This window comes from Zingiber officinale, chromosome 5B (assembly GCF_018446385.1).
Source record: "Zingiber officinale cultivar Zhangliang chromosome 5B, Zo_v1.1, whole genome shotgun sequence".
In the NCBI taxonomy this organism is placed as follows: Eukaryota; Viridiplantae; Streptophyta; class Magnoliopsida; order Zingiberales; family Zingiberaceae; genus Zingiber; species Zingiber officinale.
Window position 1 is genome coordinate 117,515,341 of NC_055995.1, and position 27,839 is coordinate 117,543,179.

At 38.6% G+C, this 27,839-nt stretch overlaps 3 protein-coding genes, 1 long non-coding RNA gene and 1 pseudogene across 6 annotated transcripts; 3 read left to right on the plus strand and 2 right to left on the minus strand.

Moving 5' to 3' along the window:
* The first annotated feature begins 1,157 nt into the window (after positions 1-1,157).
* On the plus strand, positions 1,158-2,856 carry LOC121987773 (transcription factor bHLH96-like). The gene is made up of 3 exons (XM_042541504.1): positions 1,158-1,778; positions 2,187-2,573; positions 2,645-2,856. Exons 1-3 carry the CDS (start codon positions 1,320-1,322, stop codon positions 2,747-2,749), a joined length of 951 nt encoding a protein of 316 aa, XP_042397438.1. The 5' UTR covers positions 1,158-1,319; the 3' UTR covers positions 2,750-2,856.
* Positions 2,857-7,224: 4,368 nt separating this feature from the next.
* Positions 7,225-17,010, plus strand: LOC121985512 (queuine tRNA-ribosyltransferase catalytic subunit 1-like). 3 transcript variants are annotated; one of them, XM_042539012.1, is made up of 16 exons: positions 7,225-7,391; positions 7,833-7,885; positions 8,415-8,508; positions 9,499-9,677; positions 11,283-11,333; positions 12,196-12,252; positions 13,343-13,463; positions 14,508-14,551; positions 14,620-14,661; positions 14,945-15,079; positions 15,746-15,856; positions 15,935-16,006; positions 16,090-16,191; positions 16,278-16,324; positions 16,432-16,459; positions 16,620-17,010. In XM_042539012.1, exons 2-16 carry the CDS (start codon positions 7,868-7,870, stop codon positions 16,779-16,781), a joined length of 1,263 nt encoding a protein of 420 aa, XP_042394946.1. In that variant the 5' UTR covers positions 7,225-7,391; positions 7,833-7,867; the 3' UTR covers positions 16,782-17,010. The 3 variants fall into 3 exon arrangements, with proteins under 3 accessions (XP_042394946.1, XP_042394945.1, XP_042394948.1); XM_042539011.1 differs by having other exon boundaries at positions 7,227-7,433; XM_042539014.1 differs by having other exon boundaries at positions 7,238-7,433; positions 14,485-14,551; positions 14,974-15,079.
* On the minus strand, positions 16,904-18,598 carry LOC121986968 (annotated as a pseudogene).
* A 5,131-nt stretch (positions 18,599-23,729) lies between these two features.
* Positions 23,730-26,654, minus strand: LOC121985514. Its single transcript, XR_006113200.1, has 3 exons — positions 26,516-26,654; positions 24,257-24,873; positions 23,730-24,152 (listed from the first exon to the last, which is right to left on the minus strand). It is a non-coding gene; the product is annotated as an uncharacterized LOC121985514 (long non-coding RNA).
* On the plus strand, positions 26,031-27,489 carry LOC121985513 (homeobox-leucine zipper protein HOX20-like). The gene is made up of 3 exons (XM_042539015.1): positions 26,031-26,433; positions 26,535-26,896; positions 26,989-27,489. The coding sequence occupies exons 1-3, from the start codon at positions 26,391-26,393 to the stop codon at positions 27,424-27,426; spliced, it is 843 nt and encodes a 280-aa protein (XP_042394949.1). The 5' UTR covers positions 26,031-26,390; the 3' UTR covers positions 27,427-27,489.
* Positions 27,490-27,839: the final 350 nt, after the last annotated feature.

Consider the following 27,839-nt stretch of genomic DNA (forward strand, 5'->3'; position numbering starts at 1 on the left):
CACCTGGAGCATAAATTTAAGCTCCTCGCGAAGTGCAAAGTGCGAAGTGCAAAGTGCAAAGTGCAAAGTGGAAAGTGCAAAGTGGCGGGTTCACAGGTGCGAGCACCTGCTCGCCCTGGGCTAAGGGAGCACCTGCCCTTTATTTTTGTGTTAACTCCATTAACACATCTTCATTAATAAGTAGAGAATACACATCGAGAATTTCCGATGTGGGGCTATTCTCCCATGCACTTTATTAATGAATAATAAATGTTGTTTTGGGCCGACTTTAAACATTAATTTCTCATTCACCCTTAATCGGTTTTGAGCAAATTAATAGTCTAAATCTATCTATGCGAATCGTAGATTTCAATTTTGAAGTCAATTACGACTTTCAACAATTGATGGCTTCCTTCCTCAAAATCATTTTGGTCCATTTAAAACCCCAATATCCAACATTAATTTCTTCTTCTTCTCCTTCTTCTGACCCGCCGAATATTTTTGTAGTCTGATTTCAAGTTTTCTCTTCCACTTGAAGAATGAATTAAGATAATCTCCATGAACCGTTTTAAGTCTGGGAAGGTGGAAACACTGGATTATGGTGTCCAGAGGAAATAACCGTTTCATTTATTCACTATGGACCTTATGGCATTGCTCATTTCTCATGGAGTCAGACTGATGATTGAGCATGAACAGTGATTTCGAGGATCATGTGACTGATGATTGAGCATGACAGTGAAATTGAGGATCATGTCTTGGAACTTGACAGATATGCTTGATCCAATAATAGAAAGAATTCAGGCAAGTGAAAGGGAGAGCTCCATCTGTGTCACCACCGAAATGAGATGGAGATCACATGGCCTACGCCATAACTACACTCTGCACCATGGTCACCCTGATCAGATCTTCTGACCTGAGTCCCAAAGCTTTAGGCAAATAGAGATTCTGTCCGTAATTGAGGTTTCTTTTTTTCTTCACCTTTGTTTTTCATCTGATCTTTAGAACCAAGTTATTTTAGACGAATAAAAGAAGCATCTCTCTTGCACTCCTTGCCTTTTTAGCTCTTTCACTATCAACCATAGCTTCCCACGCCATTAACACAGCAAGCACACGCAAACTAGCCGGGTGGCCAGACCACACTCCCTTGTTACCTTCCTGTTGCTATCCTATTCCCTTCCTGACCTCACGTGACAACCTTGTTCTGTTCTCTTTCACTGAGGCCTTTAAAGCCTACTACTTCGCCAGCCACTCCTTCCCATCCTCCCATGGAAGAAAGCTTCTTTTGTTTTTTCTGTATGTTAACCCTGAGTCCTCCTCCATAGTACTCTCTTCGCAGAAACATGGCTCTGGAAGCTGTAGTCTTCCTTCAAGACCTCTTTGGTTACACCATGAGGGAGTTGTTCAGCAGTGGAGAGGAGTTCTGGGGCTATGACTTCGGTGGTGGAGCAGGGGAAGAAGATGATAAGAGTGGGGTTGTGTTCCTTGGAGGCAATGCAGGTGGTCAAGTTGGCAGGGGACTAGAACAAAATGCGGCTTTGGGCACCTCTTGCTCCTCGATGGTGCAAATTGTTGACAAATTCTCATCGCTGGAGACCTACGCCACTGATGATGCCATCAATGCCAAACTGAGATCCGGAGTAGGCCGGAGAAAGAGGCAGCGGTGGAGGAGCCAGAAGAACCAGGAGGAGGTGGAAAATCAAAGGATGAATCACATTGCGGTGGAGCGCAACCGGAGGAAACAGATGAACGAGTACCTAAGTGTGCTCAGGTCACTCATGCCGGCCTCCTATGTGCACAAGGTTTGCTTCTATCTCTCCTCCTGTTTAATTTAACTGCAAATAGGATTAAAGTTATCTCCAATCCCTTCCTCAAACGCATATTTGAGGCTGTTTTGCCAGGGAGGACAATAGTAGTTTGTGTTCTTTGATCTCTTACATTGCCAACATTCTTACTGTCATAAACCAAATCGTGACCTGCTCATTGTTCATCTGTTAGTAATTAAGGACAAAGGCCAAAGATCTCGGGCATTCTTCGTGTCTCTGAACAGAATTCGTGCACAGTGCCAGGAACTTCCATGATGCTGTCACGAACAAATGTTCATGATAGCTAACCCCACATATAGGCACGCACATCTGACGGGCCCTGTGCTTCACCATAAATTTGTCAACTGTTCAAGCTTAAAAGCATGTTCAATTCTTCTTGGACAGAGTGATCAAGCATCCATTATTGGAGGGGCAATAAATTTCGTGAAGGAGCTCGAAAGGCTAGTACAGACTCTGGAAGCTCACAAAAGAATCAAGCAGCGAGCTGGTTCTGCTCCCTTTGCCGATCTGTTCACCTTCGCCCAGTGCTCATCCGACTCTTACCGACGCGCGAAGTTCACCAACGATGAGAAAACCAGAGAGACTATAGTGCCTGCGCCAGACATAGAGGTCTCCATGGTGGACAGCCATGCCAACCTCAAGGTCCTCTCACCGCGGCGCCCAAAGCAGCTGTTGAAGTTGGTGGTAGGATTGCAGAACCTCAATCTGACCACGCTTCACCTCAATGTCACCACCATTGATGAAATAATCTTTTATTCCTTCAGCCTAAAGGTACAGTTAGGCCTATTGCACCCTTTGGCTACTACTTAGGCTGACAGTTAATGGAGTTGTGAATTCTGCAGGTGGAAAATGAATGCCAATTGACTTCAGTGGACGAGATTGCAACAGCAGTCCATGAGCTACTTGGAAAGATTCAAAGGGAGGATGCCTTTGACCGTACCATGTAACTGTGTTTTTAGGGTAATATCTTAACTGTAGTAGTTTAGCTCCAAATGCTTGTTCAGGATTCCTGTTTTGAACATTTGGAATGTGAAAAAGGAACTCTTTTGATCAATGTGAAAACTGAGCTTAAAATGTGCTCAATCCAAGAGAAGCTTAGCTAAAGTTCTCCGTCAACTGGCGCTGTACCTGATGTAAGAGCTCACTAAAACTAAGAGCTAAAGAACAAAAAAAATGAATAGTATATATAGCCCAAGGAGGAAGCAATTTGATCACTTTGCAAAAAAGCTATCTTGTATCTTGTTGGGAGTTATCTCAGTGTGCTGAGCAGGGTGGCCAGTTGTGTTGGGTTCCCATAAACTTAGACTTGAAAGGATGAACCTTCTGAGCTTTATCTACATACCATTGGTCCACATCTTGGGAAGAGGGCCTCTGCCTGGTCTTAGAATCAAGGATTTAAAGGTTAAAAACTTGGTGATCGACCCCCCTCCCTCTTTCCATGGTCTGGTAGAAGGCAGGGAGTCTTTGGTAACAGCATGTCACACTAGTATTCCAGGACACTTATTGGCAGTCCCAAACTCCGGCAATCATTTTATTGGATAATGAACCAATAATTGACTTTACAAATCGACCACACATGCAAGAAAATCTCACAAATTCCAGCCTCTCTCTCTATATATATACATTTGATGATATTCTTCCTTGCAGAGTGGAGAAAAGGAATCTCTTAATAGCAGTGAACCTATCTGTAACTGTAAGTCAAGTACTCTGAGCATTTGTCCTGCACATTGGCATCTTTCATGGCCCTGATTCTGCATAAACAAGTTGAGTGCTGCAGTGAGCTAAGAGTTTGAAATTTTAATAATTGTAGCAAGTTTTAACTTATACAAAGTAGCAAATGTGAAAAATAACATTCATTGAACATAAAAGCCTTTCTACTTCATACTAATACTATCTTTTACTAGAAGAAACAAAAAGTTACTACTCATTCTTACAATTTAAATATAATATATTAGACGTAGAACTTTTCCATCTGATGTTATTCCTAAATTGGTGCAGAGATTTAAAGGACTTTTGTCTAGAAGTTATTATTATGTAAGTAAACATACTGTTAGTTCTCTTTAGGCATTCTAGAGAAAGTTATTATGGCCTATATAGTATAGATCACACAAATGGCTAGAATTAGTGCTTCAATATCTGAATTTTAAAGTGTTCAAGGCATTGAAAGTCTTGAATCTGAGAATTCTTATGCTCAGCCCAGTGTGCTGACAGTTCAAAAGGAATCTCTCACAGGGTGGTCCAGATAAAAATACCAAAAACTGATGCGACAATTAAATCTCCAAGGTCAGACCAAAAGAAATATTGGATATACCTTTAGTGCTGTCTGAATGATTGTGAGGTTCACAATCTGATTGTTTTGAAAGGATATTTGGAAGGACATGGTGCCACTTGCAATGAAAAATGCAAAATTAGATTAATGGAATTGTATATAAATATAGCCTGAGAAACAAATAGCTATACAGCTGAACCCAGATAGCTGGGAATTATATTCTATTCGTTGTTATTTGCTATATTATATACCGAAGAAAATATAAATCAGAATATCCCTCTCCCAAGAGAAAAAAAAATATATCACATTGCTCATTTGAAGGATGATGATGAGTGCCAAAGAGAGCTCTTCTTAGTCATGTTCATTCGTAGCCTATTCAGAATTAAAAGGAAAAGATTTCCCAATAACTCTAAATTTACAAGTGAACTTATGTAGAAAAATCCACAATCGAGATGCATTAATCTCCTCTAAGTAGTGCAGTTATAAGCTAGATTAGAGATAATAAGGGCATTCGACCAACATATTCACATGGCATTGTCCTCCTCTCACAGCACAAAAGGATGAAACTGTGGAACATCTTTGGAGCTTTCTGTCTCCATCCTTACTTTCAAAGAAGGAAAATTGGCGCACGAAGCCAACCACGTTACGTTAAACAATGTCAAGGCTGATTTCAAATGTTGACAGTATTGAACATGTAAAAAAGAAATGGCATAAATCTATAAATCTATATTGCGGATATATATATATATATATATATATATATATATATATATGCAATCTTGGATAAGCTCCTGTTAGCAATTCATCCTTGTTTTCTTCTTCGACATACAGCATGCAGTGTATGCCAACTTCATAATTCACACAGCATCTGTTCCCCATAATGGTCCTAAACATGAAAACGAATTTTGAAGTATCAGGACCAGGCTTTATGTTATATACAGGACAACCTAGGCTCAGCCAATTGTTACAACAGGAAGAACTAGCTTTAGAACTGTTTTCACCAAAACTCGTATGTCGAAACAATCAAATTCCTTTTTTTTTTTCTTTTAATACATAAGGCACAAAAATCAAGAATACATGAAAAGGAGCAGTCATTTTCTGTCGCTTACACATATCTGAGAAAACTGACCCATAAGCAACAATTAGATAGGGGCAGTGTCACCCAGACCAAGAAACATTGTCTTAAGAACAATGACAAAATCCACAGCGAAGTAAGTTGAAAGATATTAACCAATAAGACAAACTACTGCATCGAGGTGAAGATATGGTGGTAAATGTTAGAACTGCACTAATTAGACAAAACAAGCGAAGCAGTTGGGCGATTGCATCAAGTTTCCATATGTAGATATGCACTGACACGTAAAAAGGCAAAATGAACTGGGAGCAGAGCAAGGACCATCTTCTCTATGGAAAGATAAGGCATTTGGGTTGTAAATAGCGTTCTGTTATATACTTGTTCGTGTACCTACAAGGTCGTCTGCTTTGCCAACGGTGGCAGACGCAGTAAAACCTAAAGGTTCTGTGGTTCTTTCTTGTCTGCGTCCATGGACAATTCTGTGGGCACCGGCGCGACCAGCCGGTCAGCCCATTGGAGGACTTGCCCATCTTAATAATTTGTGGTCAGATCAATTCATTGTGTTGGGCAATTTGATTCCAAAATCTACATCAATAGTACATCGAGATGGATTATTCTGAAGCAATATTGAAATGCAACCCATAAACAAATTGAACCGCTTACTGCATCAAAGTTTACCTCAAAACAAGTGGAATCAATAAAATGGCCATTCAGTCGTTGTTCTAATCAGTGAATTAACAACTGGGAAAAGTTCTATTTGCCTCTGAAAGGAAGTGATACGGTGCGTGATGGTGGGATCCGATAAGACATGACAGTTCGGAGTCAAAGAGGCATGACAATCAAAAATTAAGAGGACATGACAATCAGAAGTCAAAGGAACGTGACAGTCAGAAGTCAAGGGACATGACAATTAACAGGTATGAAAAAAGGAAATAGACGCCAGCCACTTGATTCCCGGTCGGGTTGTCATAGATAGGAACCCGAGGTCGGGGACATCTAGGTAGGTAGTCAGGGAAATACCTGCTCGGGATCTGACTGGTCAGGCTTCCACGACATGATTGTACCGGAGCTGGGTGCACACAGCAAACTAACTCATGGATAGTTAACTCTCGGTCGGCTCTTGGATGATCTCTCCACATCTCCCGACCCTCACAATTTTGGCCGGATGGTATACTCGACTGATCATCTCGAGCTGCTCTATTCATACCTGGTCAGGACAAGAGGCGCTACAAGACAACAAGATCAGGAAATCGTAACCGTCTGTCAAAGAATAACTACTGCATGTCACGAAATATTCTAACGATCAGTAATCATCTGTAAATGGAACCTTCCTTCAGCCTATAGGAGGATGTCATGTGTCCTCCAGCACCCAACAAATTCTGACATCCGACATTCTCTAACATCAGTCAGGCTCTAGAAGATATGCACTGCCATATAAAAGAGGTCTTTTTCCTTGCGCAGGGACGCTCTCTTGTATATTCACACTTGTCTTTTACTTTCTTTCCGCTTCGTATATTGTTTTTCTGGAAAAAAGTACTTGATTTAAGCGTCGGAGGATCTGTTCGGGAGACTTTTTCCTTGGTTTCTGACCTCTAACACCCGTGTGCTCGTCTGAGTGTGCGCAGAGCTTAGGCACCATCGGCTTAAACATCGTCGTCCGTCAACACCACGTGGAAGTCTCTTTTCAGAAGCATATACAAGAAAGATGTCTCAATTGCTCCCTCCGATCAACGTCCATACTAATTCATCATGTCTTTATCGGACTCATATTCCGAACGTGATCAAAGAATCAAGAAGTAAGAAACCAGCCACCAGCTATTGCTTTTAATTCTTTTACTTTGCTCCCAGGAAGTTGACGCAACTGCTTCGTATAACAAGACCATGAGATTGGAGGATGATCAGAGATTGAAGACTGATGATTTATAAAATTTGAGAATATTTTGAAAAATAAGAAAATTTATGGAAGGACGAAATGTTTCGTTTTTCCTTAAATGGAATCCAACGAACCAAATCCCATTCATTGGTCTGTTGGTTGACTTTTTCAGAGTTTCATGGGCCGGCGACCGAGACATCAGTCAGTTTAATCAGAAACGTTAATCTCGGTAGGAACGGCCTAGATGTTCCCTCCCACGGCGCTCCCCAAGTGTGACTACGGCGCCGTTGTTCGCCAAAGGAATCCCTTCTTTCGCTCGCTTTGGCCGCCGCAAGGGACTTCGAAGTCCCGCCAGGAAGAGGGGAGGCAAAGGTATAGGGCTTCCCTGCTCGTCCCATCGTCGTTTTTCAAAAGGTTTGGATTGCGTATCAGTTATTCGAAGCCTTATCGATCCCTCCTCTCTTGTACTCGCATTTGATAATTGGTGGATCGATAATATTTCTGATTTTTTTTTTGAAAAATTGAATTTTTCTCTCCACTTTTTTCTTTTATTATTCGCATTTTTGGTCCATTTATATCCGAAATTAATTAAAGTTAACTGATTGCAGATGTACGGTAATACTCTGTTTGCTTGTTTTGATTTTGCAATGCGGTTTTGGATTTCGTTGCTTTCTTTAGTTTACCTCCGTGCAACGAACATAGAAAAAAATATGTTTTTTCAATGATCTGTTTGTTTTTTCTTCAAATTTTAGGACTACAAGCTACTTTACTCGATGCGTCTTCAAGTGCTAACTACTTGAAATATTGTCGCAGATTGAAGCCTTCTGCGTGTTTGTTTTAATCTGCGAATGGCACTTAAGTTTGAGGTACAAAGATATACATATACCTGTATTTGTTACGCCTGGCGTTCTGTCACTCGTATTACTCATTAGTTGACAGTGTTGTTCAATACTATAATCGAGATGATTTTTGTATGCCTAGAGGTAGAATCTCCTATTAATCTTGTTGATGATTATGGGAAAAATATTTATGTTTATACTTACCCATAATTTTCATAAGGATTTTTGAATAGGAAGTCAGTGTGATCAATCTTTGGCTACTCTTTTCAGTATAGAGTCAATAATTATTTCCTGCTGATCGGAGAAAATATGCTTATTGGTTGCTTTGAATTTCAGGAGTTTGAATCTTTATGAGCTGGGTCTTAGATAATTATCATAGGATAATGGATTTGGCCCAATGTTATCGGCTGATAATTATCTTGAATGCATCATTTTTATGCATGCTCTCTCAGAATCCTTTCTTTATCAAATCGGTGCTCAGACATAGAGTTGCCTATACATTTTTAGTCTATTTTTCATTGAGACCAGACCTGCAAAAAAATTTCTATATTTTCAGGTATTGGGAAAGTTTAATAGAGCTCGTGCAGCACAATTAACACTCCCTCACTTTATATGTCAGACACCACTTTTTATGCCTGTTGGGACTCAAGGTATGGTTTTTCTTTTTCCTGCATTTAACTTCAAATGATATTAGTGTAGACATCTTTGTATAATTTTTCTTTTTCCTGCATTTAACTTGGAATGATATTAGTGTAGATATCCTTTTCAGCTAGACTAGACATAACTTGCGGTAAGACGCTTTAAAGTAGTGAAGTGAATTCCTTAATGCTCCTGTTATAGCTGACTCTAATTTTATCTGATTTGAGATTTTTTGTTCTAAAAATTGCTTTTCTTTAAAGTCCCCATTAAGGTTTGATTGTATTTCTCAATCTTATATTTTGGATTTTGCTGGAGCCTTTATGTGTCTCTTTATGGTATTGCACTGTGTTCTCTAGTTCTTTATATCTCCTTGTCTTCTCAGAGTTGAATAAATTTGCTCACCGATTAAGGTGCATGATTCAAAAGCTATTTATGCAGAGGAAGTGGAAGACTTTAGTATGCATGCTCATTCTATTTTCTGGTTCTGAATAATTCTCAGTCCAATTTCTCTTTTCTTTTGAAACAAACCTAGTAATAGGCAGTTACTAAGAACCCCAATTACCCATAGTAAGTTGTAGTCAAATTTATGACTTTATAAATAAACAGGATCATTTGGGGAGGAGAATATACTGTGTCTAGCAACCAAATATTTACTAAATCAAAACTTGATTCTAACTCTGCAACTTGTCTCCTTTTGAATATTAATTTGGTACCAAAATAGATTAGGAAAGCATAACAACTAAATCTTGCTTCCATATCATTCAATAAATTCATTGTCCAGCACAAGGTTAAGAGTGCTACTTCTGGTAATGATCTGATATCATACTACAAAGGTTCTAGTTTGGAGGATACAATACCGGTAAAAGATTTATATTGAGGGTGTCATCCATTTATGGCATAATATTGAGCTCTGTGACATTATCCTGTTTGGTGTATAAAAGATATGTGACATATGGTAAATAGTATCATATACTTGTCTATGTTTTTCAATTTGTTTTTAGGTACAATAAAGGGTCTAACTAATATTCAACTGGAGGAAATTGGTTGCCAATTAATACTTGGTAATACCTACCACCTTGCTCTTCGTCCTGGTGCTGAGCTGATAGATGAGTTGGGCGGTCTTCACAAATTCATGAACTGGAAAAGAGCACTGCTTACTGACTCGGGTGGTTTTCAAATGGTAATCAAGAAGTTGAAATGATATCATCTGCTTTTGAATCCTATTTGGTTTCTTTAATCTACCATTGCTCTTGCGTTTATTTACATGTTTATCCATATGATGTTCATGCATCCTTAAATATTAGAACTTGTTCCAAGTTGCAAGAACATTCTATTGAAATCATTTATAACGTTATTATAACTAGTAATGAGAAATATATTTAAGATTGTGCTCATGAGTTTTTTACATACCTGCTGGGGCCTAATGAAACTCTCCACCTGATCTTTTTGTAATTATTGATTTACCTAAATAAAGTTTGTTTTGCAAAGATAAATGCTAATTTTATTTTCTAGTTTGTAAGCACTCTTTAAATAGGACTAAGTGGTCATGATACAATCACAAATAATTTGTTTCCCATCTATTGGGTGTCAGCTACTGGCATTTCTTCTCTTCCTTAAAATCTATGTGTAGCTGTACTCAGTAATATTAATATAGTCTTATTCCTCCATGACATTAATATGATCAATTTTTTTCATTCCCTAATGATTCAATTGAAGGGGAACCTTGGCGTAACAGTAAAATTGTTATCGTGTGACCTAGAGGTCACGGATTCGAGTCTTGGAAATAGCCTCTTGCAAAGTAAGGTAAGGTTCCATACAATAGACCATTTTCCAAGACCCCGTATTGGCGAGAGCTTCTTGCACCGGGTTGCCCTAATGATTCAATTAAACATCCATGAAAATTTATAAAATGAATGCTACTAACATGCCCATTCAGCAAGATGTAATTTTGTATTTCCTAATTTTAAACAGTTCCAATTAGTTGTTAAAATTTAAGTGGCAATAGTCTAAAGCATAGTAATATTTGGCTCTACGTGAACATATCTTTAGCGTTTTTTTTACATATTAATCTTCCTTGAATATCTATTCATCCATGCTGAAAGCAGCTTGACTTCACTATGAGTTTATTTTCTAATTGATCAATCAATACAACAATTAGGCAGTGAATGCTAAACCTACAAAGCTTTGATATTGAAACTTTGTAGCTGATTGCACAACATTAGGTATGACTGGCTTCCTAGAACTCTTCAACTTATGGATCATTGATTAATTGGATATTTTGAATGGTATTATGACATTAAAATATGCAGCCTTCACAAGAATTGACTTTTTTTTAGTATTCTATAAATAAATAAGGAGGTGGCCGACCTGGCCTATGGAAGTTTCCCACCGGCCCAGGAAGTGCAGATGGGCCACGGGGGGCGGTCCAGCATCACGAGTGGTTCGAGCGTCGTAGACGTTTATTTGCGCTGTGAGCGAATCGAACCCTCATTGTTTGGGAAACTCGTCCGTCCGCTTACCATCACACCAACCCTCGGGGGGCGATTTTTTAAGTATTCTAGGACATAAGGAATTTTGTGTGATCCAATGTTCATAGAGTTACTAGAGTTTTCTCCTTCCCCAAGCAGTAGACTGTCCAGATTATTCTGAGGACTATTGCTAGTTGTTTTGTCAAATTTCACTTCTAGTTCATGATATGGCAGAATATGCATTTCATTTTATCTTTAGTTTGATTATGTTGGATTTGATATTTCAACTGTATGATTAATGTACTTTCTCTCTCCAGGTTTCACTATTGCATTTGGCAGATATTACTGAACAAGGTGTCACATTTCAGGTGACAATTAAAAGTTACATGATAATCATGTATTTTTACTTGGATGCCAATGCTTATTTGTTAATTGATATTTAATCCAGCATGAGAATTGTTATCATGATTTATCCATGTAAAGCACTATAATGAGTATGGACCCTGTAGGTCAATGCAAAAATATATACTTGTAGTGATGTGGCTGATTGTCTCTTAATCATTATGGAAAACATACGGAATGACTTCTTATGTTGCTACTCAATACACATTGATGTATTCAGAACATTTGGTACTGAAATCTCATAGGCATATAGCCAAATACCTTTAAATTAATATCCTGCCTTAGAAATCTTGCCCACAGAATTCCACTATCCAAACCTCACTCCAAAAATCCACTATTCTAGAGTCAGAATCTGGATATTTGTTCGAAGGGTGTGTTTTAGCACTTTTAGGTTCTATGAGTTACAACACAAAATATCTAAATATCCCTTGTATAAAATCACTCAGGCTGAACATATTTAATCTGTATATGGATTCTGAAGAAACCCATACTACAAACTTTTGAAGATATTCAAGGATCTGAAATTCTTGTAACACATGGGATTTAGAAATTATGTAAAAAAATTGTGAGGAATATGGACTCTGATTTGTGTATCTTCTCAGCAGCTACAAAGTTTTTATGAATAATGTTTTTCTTTGCCTCTTTTTATTGCTGTGTTGATATTAAGTACTTGTAGTTAATGAGGTATCTCATTAACTATACTAAGAAAGTAATCCTGTTATTTGTTTCTGGTAGTGTGCTAGCTCACCAAAGTCCACCTATGCTGTTGAAGTCAAAGAAAATTTTCATGATTTGTTTTGATGTAATTTGTTTTACCCTTTATGCCAGTCTCCTGTTGATGGAAAGCCAATGCTTCTCACACCTGAAGAATCTATCCAAATACAAGTACGTAAACTGCGGACTTCGCTATTGCATTTTAACATCATCCTTGAAGGTGCATTAATTTTAGTGTTAAGTTTGATTCTAGCATTTTGATATTTGGTCTTCTAGGCTTATCTATGATTGTATGCAGTGGTATTTTGCCATTGATTAGATTACATATAGTTGATTGTTTCTTTTCTAAGTTTTTGTCTAAGGGGTTAATTTGTTGAGATTTTTGTTTATGGTTTGTAGGTTTTATGTCTACTGAAGGGTTGTATTTGCATTGTACTTGGGTCATATATGGAAGTGGCATCTCTTTCTTGTTGGGTAGGTTGGATTGATGACTTAGAAAGACATGAGCTCAACCAGATTTTAGCCTTGTCATTATTTTACAGACATTGCATGAGCCTCATGTATAGCCTCAAGTGATACATCATAAAAATATAGAGAAACTCTGTCATACTCATTGAGCAGTCTGCGCCGTCTCTTAAGATTGCAGATGAGATAGTTCACCATGACATTGCGACCTTTTTGTATGATAGTAACATTGGATCTTAATTAAGCTTTTGAGCATCTTTGCTATGGAATTAATATACTTGTTGGTCATCACTATTCTATCAATCAGTAGATTTATTCAGTTATTCTATCATATTTTTGGTACCTTTATACAAGCAGTCAAAGTGTTTGTATGCAAAATTAGTTGGCCTATGTCTATGCATTTGCAATTTTTTTTAAACTAATGCTTCATATATATTTGTGCATATATTCATGTTACGTGGAACTCAAAGTTTGTAATCTAACTATGTGCACGCAGCCAACATTTGCTCTAGGATCCTAAGACACTGGTTTAGTTTATAACCTAGTGACTACAAAGTATGACACCTTGAAATTCAAGTTAAACAACCTTTAAATTTATCAGGATCTATGACTATCTGTCAGTCAGCAATCTGATGAACTTACAAATTGCAGAAATAATTGCCCAATTATCATCCCACTTTATACTCTCTTGCATTCTGTCATGTCTACAAAGGCACATACTCTCATTGCTTTCTGCTTGATATAGTCTTCAAGTTTACATGAAAAATTATGCTTTTCATGTTATATATATTTGCAGAATAAGATTGGAGCTGATATTATCATGGCACTTGATGATGTTGTAAAAACTACCATCACTGGTCCACGCATTGAGGAAGCTATGTATCGCACTCTTCGTTGGATTGATAGATGCATATCCGGTATGGACAACTTGATTACATGTGGTTCTTTCATGCACAACATACATTTCATTGAAAGAGTTTGGTCTAATTAATGTTTTTTTATGTCTACTTCATTTTGATGATATTCATGGTGTCAAATTGAATGCATCTGTTGATTATTGGTAATTCCAAGTTCAAATGTGTCTTCTTGTTGACCAACATCTTTACCAAGAAAGAAATAATTGTTAGATGCTGAATGTTATCCTATTTAATTTCAGCTTCTTAAATATGTTTTTCTAAGATTGAACCTAAGTTTATATTGGGGGTACAATTTAGACGTGCTTGGTTGTGCTAATAGAATTTTTAGGAGTGTAAGAGTTATTTTACTTTCTGTCTCCATGTTCTCCTCCCTTCCTCTCCATAAACTTCTTCCTTCCTCTACCTTGTGATATTATTGACCCATTTGTCCTTGCATGTGTACTAGCTCTTGACCAAAGTCGCCACTCGCTAGTGTTTTTGTGTATGCTGCTGCTACTTTTTTACTAGCATTTTTCAAGTTTCTCATTTGCATAGAAGATAGGAAAATCTAGTATTCCATTATTGGGTAACTTGAATCTCACCAGCTAATTCTTTATGCTGATTCTCCTTAATATGTTAGGAAACAAGGCAACACTTTAATATTCATCCGTTGTTTGATTGTGCCAGGTGTTCTGTCATTCATCATTAGTTACAAAATAGTTAATAGGGTTTAGAATTACAATAAATGTACATACACATTGATATTCCATTGTAGCTTGAAGCCATGAATTGTGCTATATATATTATTCCATCTATTAGATCAGTATGTCATTAATGCTACTTTTGTTATATTGCAATAGAAACAGTAGGAACATATAATTGGTTAATTTGTATATGGCACATTGTAGTAGTAATTGTATTTTGCTCGATGCATTAATCTGTCTTTGCATCTGGACTAAGTACATTGACAATAATATATTGTTTCCATTCTGTTCGTAATTTGTTATTTTCCTTCTGGTCTGTTGGGTATTTTTAAGGGCAGCTCATAAGAGACCTGATGTACAGAATTTATTTGGAATTGTGCAAGGAGGATTAGATCCTGTTTTACGGTGAGTCATATGGTGTCTTTGAGATATTACGAGCAATTAACAATATACTAATATGCTTTTATTTCCAGAGATATATGTGTCAGAGGTTTGGTGGACCGCGATTTACCAGGGTAGGCCAACATCATCCATGTTTAGCTTCTTTCAGATTGTTATTATTGCCATTGATTGTTTCTTGTTATGAAATTCCTTGAAATAAAAGCTACATCAAACAGTATATATTAATGGAAAATATCAGTGAACCAACTATACTAATGAACATTTTAGTCATTATGAGTAGTATGGTTGCATCAGTTTGACTAATCACATAACGATTGAAAGTATTTCACTTATTTTGCAACTTGCTGAGGCTTGAATTATTCAACTAGTTATGTTTCTTAACTTTGCTGGCAACAGAAGGCTAATCTCACCTCCTATTGGGACAGCTATGCTATTGGTGGTCTTGTAGGCGGTGAAGATAAAGACTCCTTTTGGCGTGTTGTTGCACAGTGTACTGCTTCACTACCTGAAGACAAACCCCGATATGTGATGGTACAGTTGTGGACTCATACTCTTTCTTCATCGCCAAACAATTCTAACATCCAAAACACTTCTTATTTCACCTTATAAAACTCTGCTGATATGGCTCCATTGTTAAAGATCCTAAGAAAAATTCTGGTGCATGCGTCCTGGTTGAATGGGCTAATATAGTTTGCTGATGACCACTGTTTGAAGTGACAGTGTGCTTCTAACTGCCCGTAAATTGAAGTGTCAGAAGATCTGTTTTTATCTCAAACCTTCAAAATATCCAGTTTTCAGCTCTGAATAATCTTTTGTTCGAATTCATGATACAATATATGACTTATTCAATGACCTTCAAGCATCATATGTTGAGGTTTAAAGATGTTACAATATGAGCACTATCAGGACGTTTCAGTGGAGGACGTAGATTAGTTTGAAATTTTGAACTATGGATACACCAATTTAATCTTATTGTATCTCATGGTCGATGATATTAGGCTGGACCTTCCTCCACTTGCACATCATTCTGAATCAGCATACTCAAGCATCTATTTCTTCATCCTAAAGAAACAGAACTTTGTTCGTGTGGATTAGCATGCTTAGTTTGTGTCTGATCATTCTGATTACTGTTTGTATAAGGCCCTATCTTTTCTGCCTGATGCATTTTACTACTTGGCTATGAAAAATACTTTCCAGGGTGTTGGGTATCCACTGGATATTGTAGTTTGCAGTGCTTTAGGTGCAGACATGTATGACTGTGTATATCCCACACGAACTGCTCGATTTGGCACAGCTCTGGTTCCTGAGGTTAGCCTACTAACTAAAATACATAATTCTTGTTAATGTTGACTATTCTTTGACAATACAAGTTCTTTACCTACACAGGGAATCTTGAAGTTGAAAAACCAAGCCATGGCCAATGATGAACGTCCTATTGATCTGACATGCTCATGCATGGTTAGGTTTCTCAAAATGTGCAGTAGCAAAATTGATTAAACTTTGCATTTATTATCTACCATATTCATTTAGTGTTCTTTCAGGTCTGTAAAAACTATACACGCGCCTACTTACATGGTCTTGTCACAAAAGATGCTATGGGTTCCCAGCTACTATCTTATCATAATTTATCATATATGATGAGGGTAAAGGCATATTTACGAAATAATCATAAACTTGTTATTGCACTATAAATTCTTATGATGTGATAGAATTTTTCTTATTCCTGCAGCTTAGTAAGAACCTCCACACATCTATAGTCGAAGGGCGATTTCCAGAGTATGTTGTATATCTTGCCACTAGTTTTCTTTCCTAATTATGATTATGAATCATGTCTACCAAAAATTGTCAGGATATATTTATTAGTCTCTTGTTCTATTCGACAGGTTTGTGAGGGGTTTTCTACAGACCCAGGTTGGTTCTCACTGCAACCAGTGTGAAAATTAAACTAGTCTCTTTTTTCGATAATATTATTGTGTTTTGAGTTTTTTTTTTTAAAAAAAAATTCTCATCGATGCATTTATTTGTGATTAAGGTAAATTACATGGTTTTTTTCTGTGTAAATTACTTGCAGTTCCCCAAGGGTGATGTACCAGAGTGGGTTTGCAATGCGATGGAGGTTGCCGGTATCGACATCTCCTCCTGCTGCACTCCCTTAACATCATGGCATGATCAACCAAGTTTCGATACACAAGATCAACAAGCAGGTGTAGTTTCTGAGACATTTATCAATTAGATTAATTCTGATACCACCATTGTTTAGATTGCAGCATAAGTTTTGAATTGATGTGCTGCTTGACTTGAAAAATACCATATCTAGCAATTCGAATTATAGAGGCAATATCTTGGGCATGTAATTCATAGGAGAAAGGTGGAAGGGAAACAAACTCCTGTTGGCAAATCTCTATCTATATAGATAGGCATGGCTAGAAGTTCTGTTGAACGAGGCCACATCGTTTTTGTTAGTTCTGTTGCTTGCTCACTTGCAATGACATGACCATTGAATTCCGACCGATACACATGCTCAATTAAACGCTTTTCACCTCCAAGTAACTTCTGTTCTCTGTAATTACCTGAGTTGGCAAAGGAACCCTGCTGGTGATGCTCAATCCATAGCCTTTAAGCCCAGCATATTTGCCAGGGTTGTTCGTCATTAACTTCATCGATCGAACGCCAAGGTCTTGCAGTATCTGGAGAAAGGAATGAGTTAACTTTTGGATCACAAACCATGGCAACGAAGACACTACAGTAGTTGTATGTGTAAAACAGTGCCAAGGAACTAGAGAATAAGATCGAAGCAAATACTGGAATGACACCATATTAGCATCGACAGTTTGTATCCTCTACCTGTGCAATGACGCCATATTCCTGCAAGTCGTAAGCTCTAAGCTTGTGACCAAGTCCACTGTCCCTTCCTTCGCGCCCTCGAAGGTAAACCAGCACACCCCTGCCGGCTTTTTCAATCATTTTCATGGCCATCTCCAGCTGACAGCTGCAGTCGCATGTAGCTGATCCAAATAGGTCACCAGTAAGGCACTCAGAATGCATCCTCACCAGGATGTCCAGGCCGTCTCCAATATCTCCCTGTGTACAGGGGGAAAGGGCAATCTAAAGAGTCAAAAAGAAGCTGAACTGAGATTTTGTTTTGCCTTTTGAGTTTGCTTACTTTAACCATGGCAATGTGTTCCGTGCCATCAACAACAGAATGATAGCAGTAGGCCTGAACAGAAGCCCACTTTAAGGGTAATCGAGCATCCGAGACTCGTTCTACTAACTTAACTCTTTTTCTTCTCCTCGTTTTCTTTATTTGAGACCATGAGAGGAAGATCTAATCTTTCAAGATCTTCTTCTTTCATGCTTACACACACAATTCCAGTCCCATATTTGACTAGGAAGGCCATTGCCTCTGGTGTTACCAGAGATGCAGCCATTGTAAGATCTCCTTCATTTTGTCTATTTTCATCGTCAACAACAATAACAAACTGCGCGAATAAAGCAATATCAGACAAAATTTTAAGGAACAAAAGTAGGGACGCAAACCTTGCCTTGCCTTGCCGGATGTCCTCAATTGCTTCTGGAATAGAGGAAAAGCCATCAGTAGGGTAATCTAAATCAGGTTCATCATCATAGACAGAAAAGTTATCAGGAAGTATGCCATCTTCTCCCATAGGGGTGCAATGTCGTCGTAGCAAGTCGAACTCGGCAGACATTGATACAGTTGCAGACCCACTATCTTCATTGAGAGCAAAGCATGTTGCTTTCAAGATATCATTCTTTAAATTCCTTTGATTTAGTGTGAATGAGTTGTTGCACGACCCTTTATGTTCTTTGAAACAGCTGTATCGCTTTGATGAACATTGATACCTGCTCATGGTCAAGTTAGAGTCGCTTAATTAACAGTTACGCTGGAGAAAACAAAAGGATCTATTTATAGATTTCCTTCTATTACATTCTAGTGTTTTTTTTTCTTTTCAATGTTCCTTTGTTCTGTTGAAAAGCGAAGGCGGTCAAAGTGAACGGCGGGATCACCAAGACCACGAGCAGTTTCTCCATAATTAATTGAATGATCAAGGGAACGCTCAAGCTCATATTTTTTTTTAAGGATTTCAACGAGCTGCATTTCAGAGTTCAAGAAAACGAGAGAAGGTGAATATCACCGAGGACGATGGCCGATCCTGACTACGAACGGAGGAGAACACAGAGAAGTCCTTTCTGATCGCCAGTCGCGAACCTTCAGCTAGAAACCAGAAAGCTCAAGTTCAACAGCTACTCAATTATAGTAAAAAGGTGATAGTTACTCAATTATAATAAAAAGATAATTACGTTCATCTTAGACATCATCACTCATAGTCCGTCCCTCGGGATCAATTTATAACTTCAACAACTACTCAAATACATTATCGAATCGACATCAAACTCCCCCGAAATCAATGCTGATATACGGTGCATCGATGTGAGGTTTGTGAGATGATATGACACGGAGTCAAAGCCATAAAAGAGTCAAGAGTTATGCTAACTTGGAGTTCAGAGATCTAGCCCTCGTGGCTAGTCAAAAGTTAAGCCAGCTTGGAGGTCAAAAGTCTTGCCTCCGTCGCAATGTCACCATGGGGGTCAAAAGTCAGAATTACAAGGAGGTCAAGATTCCGGTACACGTGGCCAAAGTCAAAACTTCAAGTGAGGTACTGGTCAAACGACTAATTCACAAGTTGGACCGGGTCCGGGGACGGATCCGGTCTCTAAAGGGAATTGGAAAAGGACCCGACCCTCCCAGGACAAAATTTAATGGAGGATCGCTCACAAGGGTTAGGTGCAACCAGAGATTGAGGGTGTCTCAAGACCAGCTTATGGATCAGATGGATATAACGAATATGATTTACTTTGAACGGATGCAGGTCAGAGATCCGACCCAACATGCAGGTCGGGAGGATCATACGTGCAGGTCGGGACGATCATACCATGGATAACAACAGATGGACACAGGTCAGAGATCCGACCCAACATGCAGGTCTGCGGACACGGGTCAGAAATCTGACCCAACGTACAGGTCGGGAAGATCATACGTGCAGGTCGGGATGATCATACCATGGATAACAACAGATGGACACAGGTCGGAGATCCGACCCAACATGTAGGTCGGCGGACACAGGTCAGAGATCTGACCCAACATGCAGGTCGGGAGGATCATACGTGCAGGTCGGGACGATCATACCATGGATAACAACAGATGGACACAGGTCAGAGGTCCGACCCAACATGCAGGTCGTGCGGATCATACGTGCAGGTCAGGACGATCATACCACGGATAACAACAGATGGACACAGGTCAGAGATCCGACCCAACATGCAGGTCGGCGGACACAGGTCAGAGATCTGACCCAACATACAGGTCGGGAGGATCATACGTGCAGGTCGGGACGGTCATACCATGGATAACAATAGATGGACACAGGTCAGAGATCCGACCCAACATGCAGGTCAGCGGACACAGGTCAGAGATCTGACCCAACATGCAGGTCGGGAGGATCATACGTGCAGGTCGGGACGGTCATACCATGGATAACAACAGATGGACACAGGTCAGAGATCCGACCCAACATGCAAGTCGGCGGACACAGGTAAGAGATCTGACCCAACATGCAGGTCGGGAGGATCATACGTGCAAGTCGGGATGATCATACTATGGATAACAATAAACGAAATCAGATCAGGGAGCGAACTCAGCGTGCAGGTCGAGAAGCCGACCCAGGGTGCAGGTCGGGAATCAATAGATCGTCGAGATGTACATACTTTGGACGACACAAACGAAGGGGGGGTCAGGGGGGCCAGACGCTACATGACAAATAGGCCTGCAAGGAATCGTAACCACCTGTCAGAAAACAATCATCACATGTCAGGGAATATTCTAACAGTGGGAGGCTCCTACTCCTCTGGGTTTCTCCGCCGGCCTATGAGAGAAAGCCACGTGTCGATCACCGCCAGACAGAGCTTGACACCCGATATTCCCTGACATTCGCCAGGTTCCAGAAGCCTCAGTTGCAGTATAAAAAGGGACTTTTTCCCCAGGAACTTGAGCGTCGGAGGGTCTGACCCGGGACTTTTTCCCTGATTTCTGGTCTCTAACAACCGTATGACTTGTCTGAGTGTGTGCAGAGCGATAGCGCCATCATCCTGAACCTTTCTTCCCTTCGTACCACCGCTCGTGCGCACTTGTCCAGGGGGTAACTTACTGACTCAGCATCTCAACGACTTTTCGTCAACATTCAGCACAGCAAGACCCGTCCTCATCCGACTCACCTTCCGGACGAGAACAAATGCAAAGCCTAAAAATCTTCAAACTTTTCTTCCAGTAAACTAACAACGTGTAGAGCCTAACAAAACATACCTCGTCTCCTGGTATCGAAGAGCCGGCAGCCAAGGCGAGAAGCAGCTGTTGCCGCATTCAAAAACGGCGGGGTGGGGTTTAAAATTTAAATAGAGAAACGGGATGGCCTACGATCGGGGAGACCCATCCGGTCCAGCATGAACACCCATGCCTTCCGCAATCTCTTTGTTTGATTACTCACGTCTTACCCATTTCGTTATTGGTACGTTACTTGAAAGTGGACGAGTGAGTCAGCTGGATTTCAGTATATCAGTATTCATTTTATTTATTTATTTAAAAATTCGCCCTTCATTTTTAAATCATCGATAGTAATTATCAATCATTTTCACCAGGTGCCCCCATAATATACAAAATGCCAGATTATTTATGAGAAATTTAAAAACACAGAGCATTCATTGTGATTCAAATGTACTGTTTTCATTTATCCTAATAATTAATAAAAAAAATTATGAGATGGAACTAATCAGAAGTAATCGGATGGTAAAAACGAATAAAAATATTAAAAGTTTTGTCTCTTTCATATAATATTTTTTTTTTGGTATCATCCGCGACAGCCATCCCCTGCCTCAATTTTTAACGCAAGACAAAACTCCCAATATAAAATTCCCGATACGGTCACCCTTCCTCACCGTAAATACATATTTTCAGCTCCCAATATAAATAAAATTCCCGACTTCCTCATGCGTCCTCTAAGATCAAATTTTCTATCCTCAAATTTCTCTGTCCCCGTGTCCTCTTACCGATCAGACGAACCAGATTACATCTCAAGGATATCTTGCACATCACGAGGATATTGTACACATCTTAAAGATGTCATGATGTCTTAAGATGTAATCTGGTCCGTCTGATCGACAGGGGACACGGGGATAAAAAAAATTGGGCACAGAAGATTTGATCTGCCTCTATATATAGACCATACTTTTTTTTTATTAAGTAAAGTAACAATATTAATGATTAAGAAGTGAGATGATAATAATTTAAAAATATTTAAAATTCTTTTATTTTAAAAATATCATAAATTCTAATATTATTTTAAATGAAAATTAAATTTTATAGTTCCAACTATGAGCAACTTCAATGCAAATTTTTTGGAGAGATTTATCAAACAAAAAAGTTGAAAAAACTTAAATAACCGTGGACATGAGATTTGAGATTTTTTTAAAAAATAATAGTGAAAATTCAAACTTGATTTTTATGGATGGTGGAGCTAGTGATTAATTAATAATGAGATTTAAGATTTATAGAGAGGTTTTTTAATTGTGAAAAAGAGTAATAGGTTTGTATGTCTATAATGTAATGTATTAGAAATTATAAAAAAAAAATATTTAGAATTTTAATTATTATAATAAAAAATAATTATATTTATCCCAACCGTCCGTCCTTAAATTATGTAAATAGAGATAAATTATATTATACGGTCAGGTTATATTCGACCGCTAAATTATAAAAGGCGTGAAGAGTTTTTTTTTTACCGAGAGTATGTGTCTATTGAAAATTGACCATTTATCCTATTACAATAAAATTGTCACCCTAGTAGTCTAACTATTAGCTAGCGATGCCCTTAGTATGTTGATTTGTATGGTTAGATTCACTTGGCATTAAACAGACTCCCCTCAGGGACGCTGTGTCCTCTAATCTAAGATTCAGTTGCATTCTCTTAGCTTGTAGGCTCTTGTGCATAAAATTTTAGATGCTGCTTACCGTCTATCAAGTGTTTGTGGAATTTTCTAAGCTGTGTAATCTTGCATTCATTGAATATTCAGATCCAGAACGTTTTGCTAATTGAGTCGCATCTCTCATGTAGCTGTTGCTGAAACCGTTTTGCTTCAAATGTAATAATCTGCACAAGACTAATCACCAGCCAAATGCTATAATTTTTGTGTCTGTCCGTGTTTAGAATTGTCCTTGGATCCATCCTCCTCAATTAATTTGGAGTTGATTTAGTCCCGTTATGATCAAACCAAATTTAAAATTTAAATAAATTTGACTGATTTAAAATGAATTATGATGTTTCTCAAGAACCTTCTATTTTAGTTCTTTCATTCATTTTTTCCTTTAACACATGCATTGCAGAACTATATGCCACTCCTTTACCTATCCCCCCCCCCCCCCCCTTCTTTTTGTTTCCTCTTTTTTTTTCCCCCCATTTGTTTCTTTATCTTTTTTTCTCCCACGATAATAAATCTATAATTTTTTTTTCTCCTTTTCTTAATCACAATAACTTTCTTTTCTTTTCCTTTCTCTTCTCCAGCAAGTAAGAAATATAACATCAACTACTATTCTCTTTCAGCAACAAAGGAAGTCTTCAGCCCTCACATCTTCTTTCTCTTATCATATTTTTTTAAATTTTGTTGGTATCATAAGAATAACCCCTAACTTGCTCTTTTTGTATCGTTACCGAACTTGTTGAAACTGATCAAGGTTGATTGCTAACATAGAAGATAAAACTCTCCTCTTTCTATTTTTCTCAAAAACAGCTGTTAGAAGAGGAGTAAGTTATTATTTTTTTATTTATGCTTTGTTAAAGGAAAATTATAAAACATAAACTTAATAAATTAATAGATTGTTAATTAGGATAATTATTTATAGATCGTAATAAAAATTTCATATATGTAGTAATGTTAAATATTATGAAAAAGTAAAATTATAAATGATTTTTTAATTTTAAATCATAGTTAAACTTTGGGGATCAAAGAATTATTATTTCAATTATTTTCAACACCTTAAATTGTAGACTTTTAAATGATAAAGATCAATCTATAATAATATTTAAAATTTTTGAAAACCATCCCTCCTCCCAGCCGAAAATCACTACGCCACTGTGACAGGCCCTGCAATTTCATAGCTCTTTTAAAGTTCCAGCACCCAAGATAAAGTCCAAATATCCACATCCCTGTGGACTTTCCTGGTCATGACTGAAAACGCCATCCAAAACTAATAGCACACCTCGTCACTTCGTTTCCTTTCCTTCATTGTTTATCTGCTTCCTGTGGCTCTTCCTTATGTGCAGGAATCCATTAGGTGAGGTGCTGCCGTAGGCTCTACCACAAGGGAATCGCTTTCCCAATCAATCAATCACCTTTGGATGATAATGGGAATCAAAGCCTTTGGATGATGTTAAAGAGTTCATTCCACTATGACTAGACTTTGCCATTGTAGATGCACAGGTGTAAGGTGGAAGCTATAAGATTAAAGGCTGCTTCAGCAAAAAGCTGGTGTCTTGGCCTGAACAACAACAGATCATCATCCACGAAGAACCAGACAGACGTTAGTCGCCGAGTACAGTAGTCCATTATTCCAATAAATGTAGAAGACTAATCAAAACTTACGTGGAAGTAGTAAGACCATCAAAACCTTGATGTTCACCGGTTTGGGTGACCGATGCAGGTATAAGTTTCAAGGCATTAAAAAACTCAAAAATGCTCGATCAGCCTGAACGCGATTTGGTTCCTGTATTAATTTAACTCTATTGACTCCATGTAGCATGTCAAAACTTTATATAAATTAAATCATTTAATTTGTATTGCTTGTCCCCATTTGCATATTCAAAGCTGTATAAGAGAAACTCAGGAAATGAATAAATTAAGAACATATACTCATCAGTGTGGCTAATGCCACCGTCACTTGTGATTGTCTGCTACATCCAGAATTACAAGTCATGGCCGCCGTGGCTGCAGGGCTAGCATTTAACAAAGGCAAAGAGAAAATGATTAAGACTGTCCAATCATGCACCTCGATAAAGGCATGGGCTCACAATGGGCGAGCATGGGATCCTGCCACCATAAACCACTGATATGGTGGGGCAACACGGTTTATTATAATCAAAGCCTCCATTGAATGAATGCTTCATGCATGCACTTGTTTAGTTGCTCCTTTTCTGCACTGCTCTTTTAACGTCAAAGTAGAATCTTGGAATCATAATTTACCACGATGAAGGAATGTGTTCCTAAAACCAGCCAGTTCAACAATCGTTGAATGAGTCGTCTTTAGTAGTGGAAACTGAGAAGATAACTTTAATAATAAAAGAGTATTAACTAACATGTGTTTTAACCAGTGTTCCAAAAATTCTAAAAAGACAACTTTTTATTTAAAAATAATCTCCATGACTTTCCTTCTTTGGGTTGATAAATATGGGTGGGGTACTAGAGAATAGAGATAGTGCAAAGAGGATCTACCTAGCAAAAACAGTGCTCATGGAGCCCATTGTTGTTAGCTAGCTTAAAGTGTTTTTTAGTAACCTTTGAAGTGCCCTTGTAAATGACATTAAAGTTCAATGTTAGATCAATCACATAGATTAAAGTTCAACGATAATACCCATATAATTACAGAAAAGGTGATATCATTCACCCCAAATGACTCAGTATCACCGGTCCCATGACAAAATACATATAGCTAAATCACCAAGGACATTTTGCCCTAGCACAAATAAGAATCTCAATTAATCGGTTAAAAAGAGACTTGTTGTTGATGTTGCATTATATCTAAGAAAAGGTTAATATCTAAATTTAGCTTAGCCTCGGGAAATTTTCTCTAAATCTACCACAATATTCATATATTATAGCTAAATTTGGCATCACTCATTTTTTTTTTATTCATTCAGCGTTAAAATACTAACATGCCATTAAGCCAACTTTAGCAAGATATTTATTTAATTGACAGCGTGGATTAATTAATTGTCTGCTCATTTACACCATTAATACTCCAAAACCCTCGTGCTAGGCATTTACATCAAGTTTTATCATAAAAACATCTGTTTAGTTAACAAAATCATGAAATTCTAAAATTTCACTACTTGAATAATTTAGTTAAAATATTCAGATACTAATGGTGTAATTTATTTCTTATAAGTCTAAAGTTCCAAGTCCATGAATGACTGGGTCCATATGCAAAAACAAAATCAATGTAAAATTACATTGCCAGAACTCTTCATCTGCACGGGTAGAAGGAATAGCAAATGAATATGCATTTGAGCCTTCTTTCATTTCATTTGATTTCATTTCACTCCAAAGTCTCATCTTAACCCGTGTCCGTCTAAACTTAACCCCAAGCACAACCAAAGGTTACATACACATCTCTTTTATTTATAAAGGCACGCAACCCATTGCCTTCTGTTCTGCAATTCTCCTACTCCCTTATCCATCTCTGTCGACTCCAACCTCTTATCTGCCTGATTTATGAGCAAGCTTCCTAAAGCTTCAGAGCACAGAGAGATCATTCTCCATTGATGGGCTCTAAAGGAGATGATATGAACCAGAAGGAGAAAGAAGAGGGGGCATGGAAGGGACCACCCTCCTCTCCTCTTCCTCGGTTCCCCACAAAGCTGTTCCCTCAGCTGTTAGGTTTCAACCCAATTCCCTTCTTCCGTTAGAGAGCACCAAACCAAGTCCTTACAGCTAAAGCGACTCTCTTTGCTTCTTGAGAACTACCTAAACCTCTTCAGGCCATCGACTAAGCTGTGACGGCATGAAGAGGTCATTTAGCTACTCGGATTATTTGATCCCCACTGGTATAAATTCCATGATGAATAGCTAAATTGAGCTAAGAAATGATGAAAAAATTGAAACTTTTGAGTGTAATTGCTCTCTAACCTTGAAGTGCTTGGTGTAGGAGAAAAGAGGAGCATGTTCCGGTCGTCCATAGACGGGCAGGAGGAGGAAGACAGTATGGAGGAGTTATACAGCGGTGGCGTAGAGTGCGGGGCGAAGAAGCGGCGGCTGAGCGCGGAGCAGGTGAGAGGTCTGGAGAACAGCTTTGAGGTGGATAACAAGTTGGAACCGGAACGGAAGCTGAGGCTCGCGCAGGAGCTCGGCCTTCAGCCACGGCAGGTGGCCGTCTGGTTCCAAAATCGCCGGGCGCGGTGGAAGACCAAGCATCTGGAGCACGACTACGCCACCCTCAAGGCAAGCCACGACGCTCTCAGCCTCGACTGCGACGCCCTCCTCCGCGACAAGGAGTCCTTGCTTGTCGAGGTAACCCAAAAACCCTAATTTTGCACTCTGCAAATTGGGGGAAATGCTCCAAAGGGGGATTTTGACTCCTTGGCCAATCGATAAAAATGCAGATCAAGGAACTGAAGCACAAGTTGGCGGAGGAGGATCCATTGGCATCGGAGGCCGAGAAAAAGGCGACTTTGGCAGTGAAGGAACTTTCTCCTCCGGGGCTGGCGTGCAAGGACTGGTCGTGGGACAGCGATTCGAGCGCTGTCCTCAATGACGCCCTGCTCAACGACGAGGGCAGCCCGCGAGGGATATCGTCATCGGCGTCGGCCACCCACATGGCGTCAGCGACAGCCAGCATCATCTCTTACCTCCCCGGTTCGCCGGAACCGCCTTTGCTGAACCTGGACATGAGTACGACCAGATCTGTTGGAGTAGGAGGAGGGATTCAGTATTACCAGAATCATCCAATGAAGATGGAAGAGTTCGTCGAGGGAAAGGAGTGCACGGGTTTCTTCGCCGACGAGCAAACACCATTTCTCAACTGGTCGTACTGGAATTAAGCTCGGTTTTATCATGGAATTAATATATATATTTTTTAAAATAATGGTATTTTGGTGCCGCAACCAATTTGATTTTAAAGTGAGGAGATTTTTGAAGGTCGAGGGGAAATTTTAATCTCTTTGCGCATGAAAAAAAAGGACACGTGTTTCATTCGAAATTAATCGGATAAGTCAGATATTGAATGTCAACTATAAAATATATAAAAAAATACGGACTTGTTGCATTCTAAATTAATTGCCTAAGAGCATCTCCTAAACTTTATCAAAGGTTTATAAAATTAAAAAATTTTAATAAAAAAAGCTTCTATGATGGAAAAAATTTTAATCAAAAAAGCCTTTGATACATTTTAAAAATTTTAATAAAAAAAGATTCTATGATAATGTAGAAAAGGTTTGAGATTTTAATTTAAGAA

Excerpts from the sequence above, each read along its gene's own strand:
- LOC121985512 (XM_042539012.1), top strand. Across the intron at positions 9,678-11,282 it reads ACTCGGGTGGTTTTCAAATG|GTTTCACTATTGCATTTGGC; the intron begins GTAATCAAGAAG and ends TTCTCTCTCCAG. Across the intron at positions 16,007-16,089 it reads ATCTGACATGCTCATGCATG|GTCTGTAAAAACTATACACG; the intron begins GTTAGGTTTCTC and ends GTGTTCTTTCAG.
- LOC121985513 (XM_042539015.1), top strand. The coding sequence starts at position 26,391 with ATGAAGAGGTCATTTAGCTACTCGGATTATTTGATCCCCACTG. Across the intron at positions 26,434-26,534 it reads GGATTATTTGATCCCCACTG|GAGAAAAGAGGAGCATGTTC; the intron begins GTATAAATTCCA and ends TGCTTGGTGTAG. Across the intron at positions 26,897-26,988 it reads AGGAGTCCTTGCTTGTCGAG|ATCAAGGAACTGAAGCACAA; the intron begins GTAACCCAAAAA and ends ATAAAAATGCAG.
- LOC121987773 (XM_042541504.1), top strand. The coding sequence starts at position 1,320 with ATGGCTCTGGAAGCTGTAGTCTTCCTTCAAGACCTCTTTGGTTACACC. Across the intron at positions 1,779-2,186 it reads CGGCCTCCTATGTGCACAAG|AGTGATCAAGCATCCATTAT; the intron begins GTTTGCTTCTAT and ends CTTCTTGGACAG. Across the intron at positions 2,574-2,644 it reads TTTATTCCTTCAGCCTAAAG|GTGGAAAATGAATGCCAATT; the intron begins GTACAGTTAGGC and ends TGAATTCTGCAG.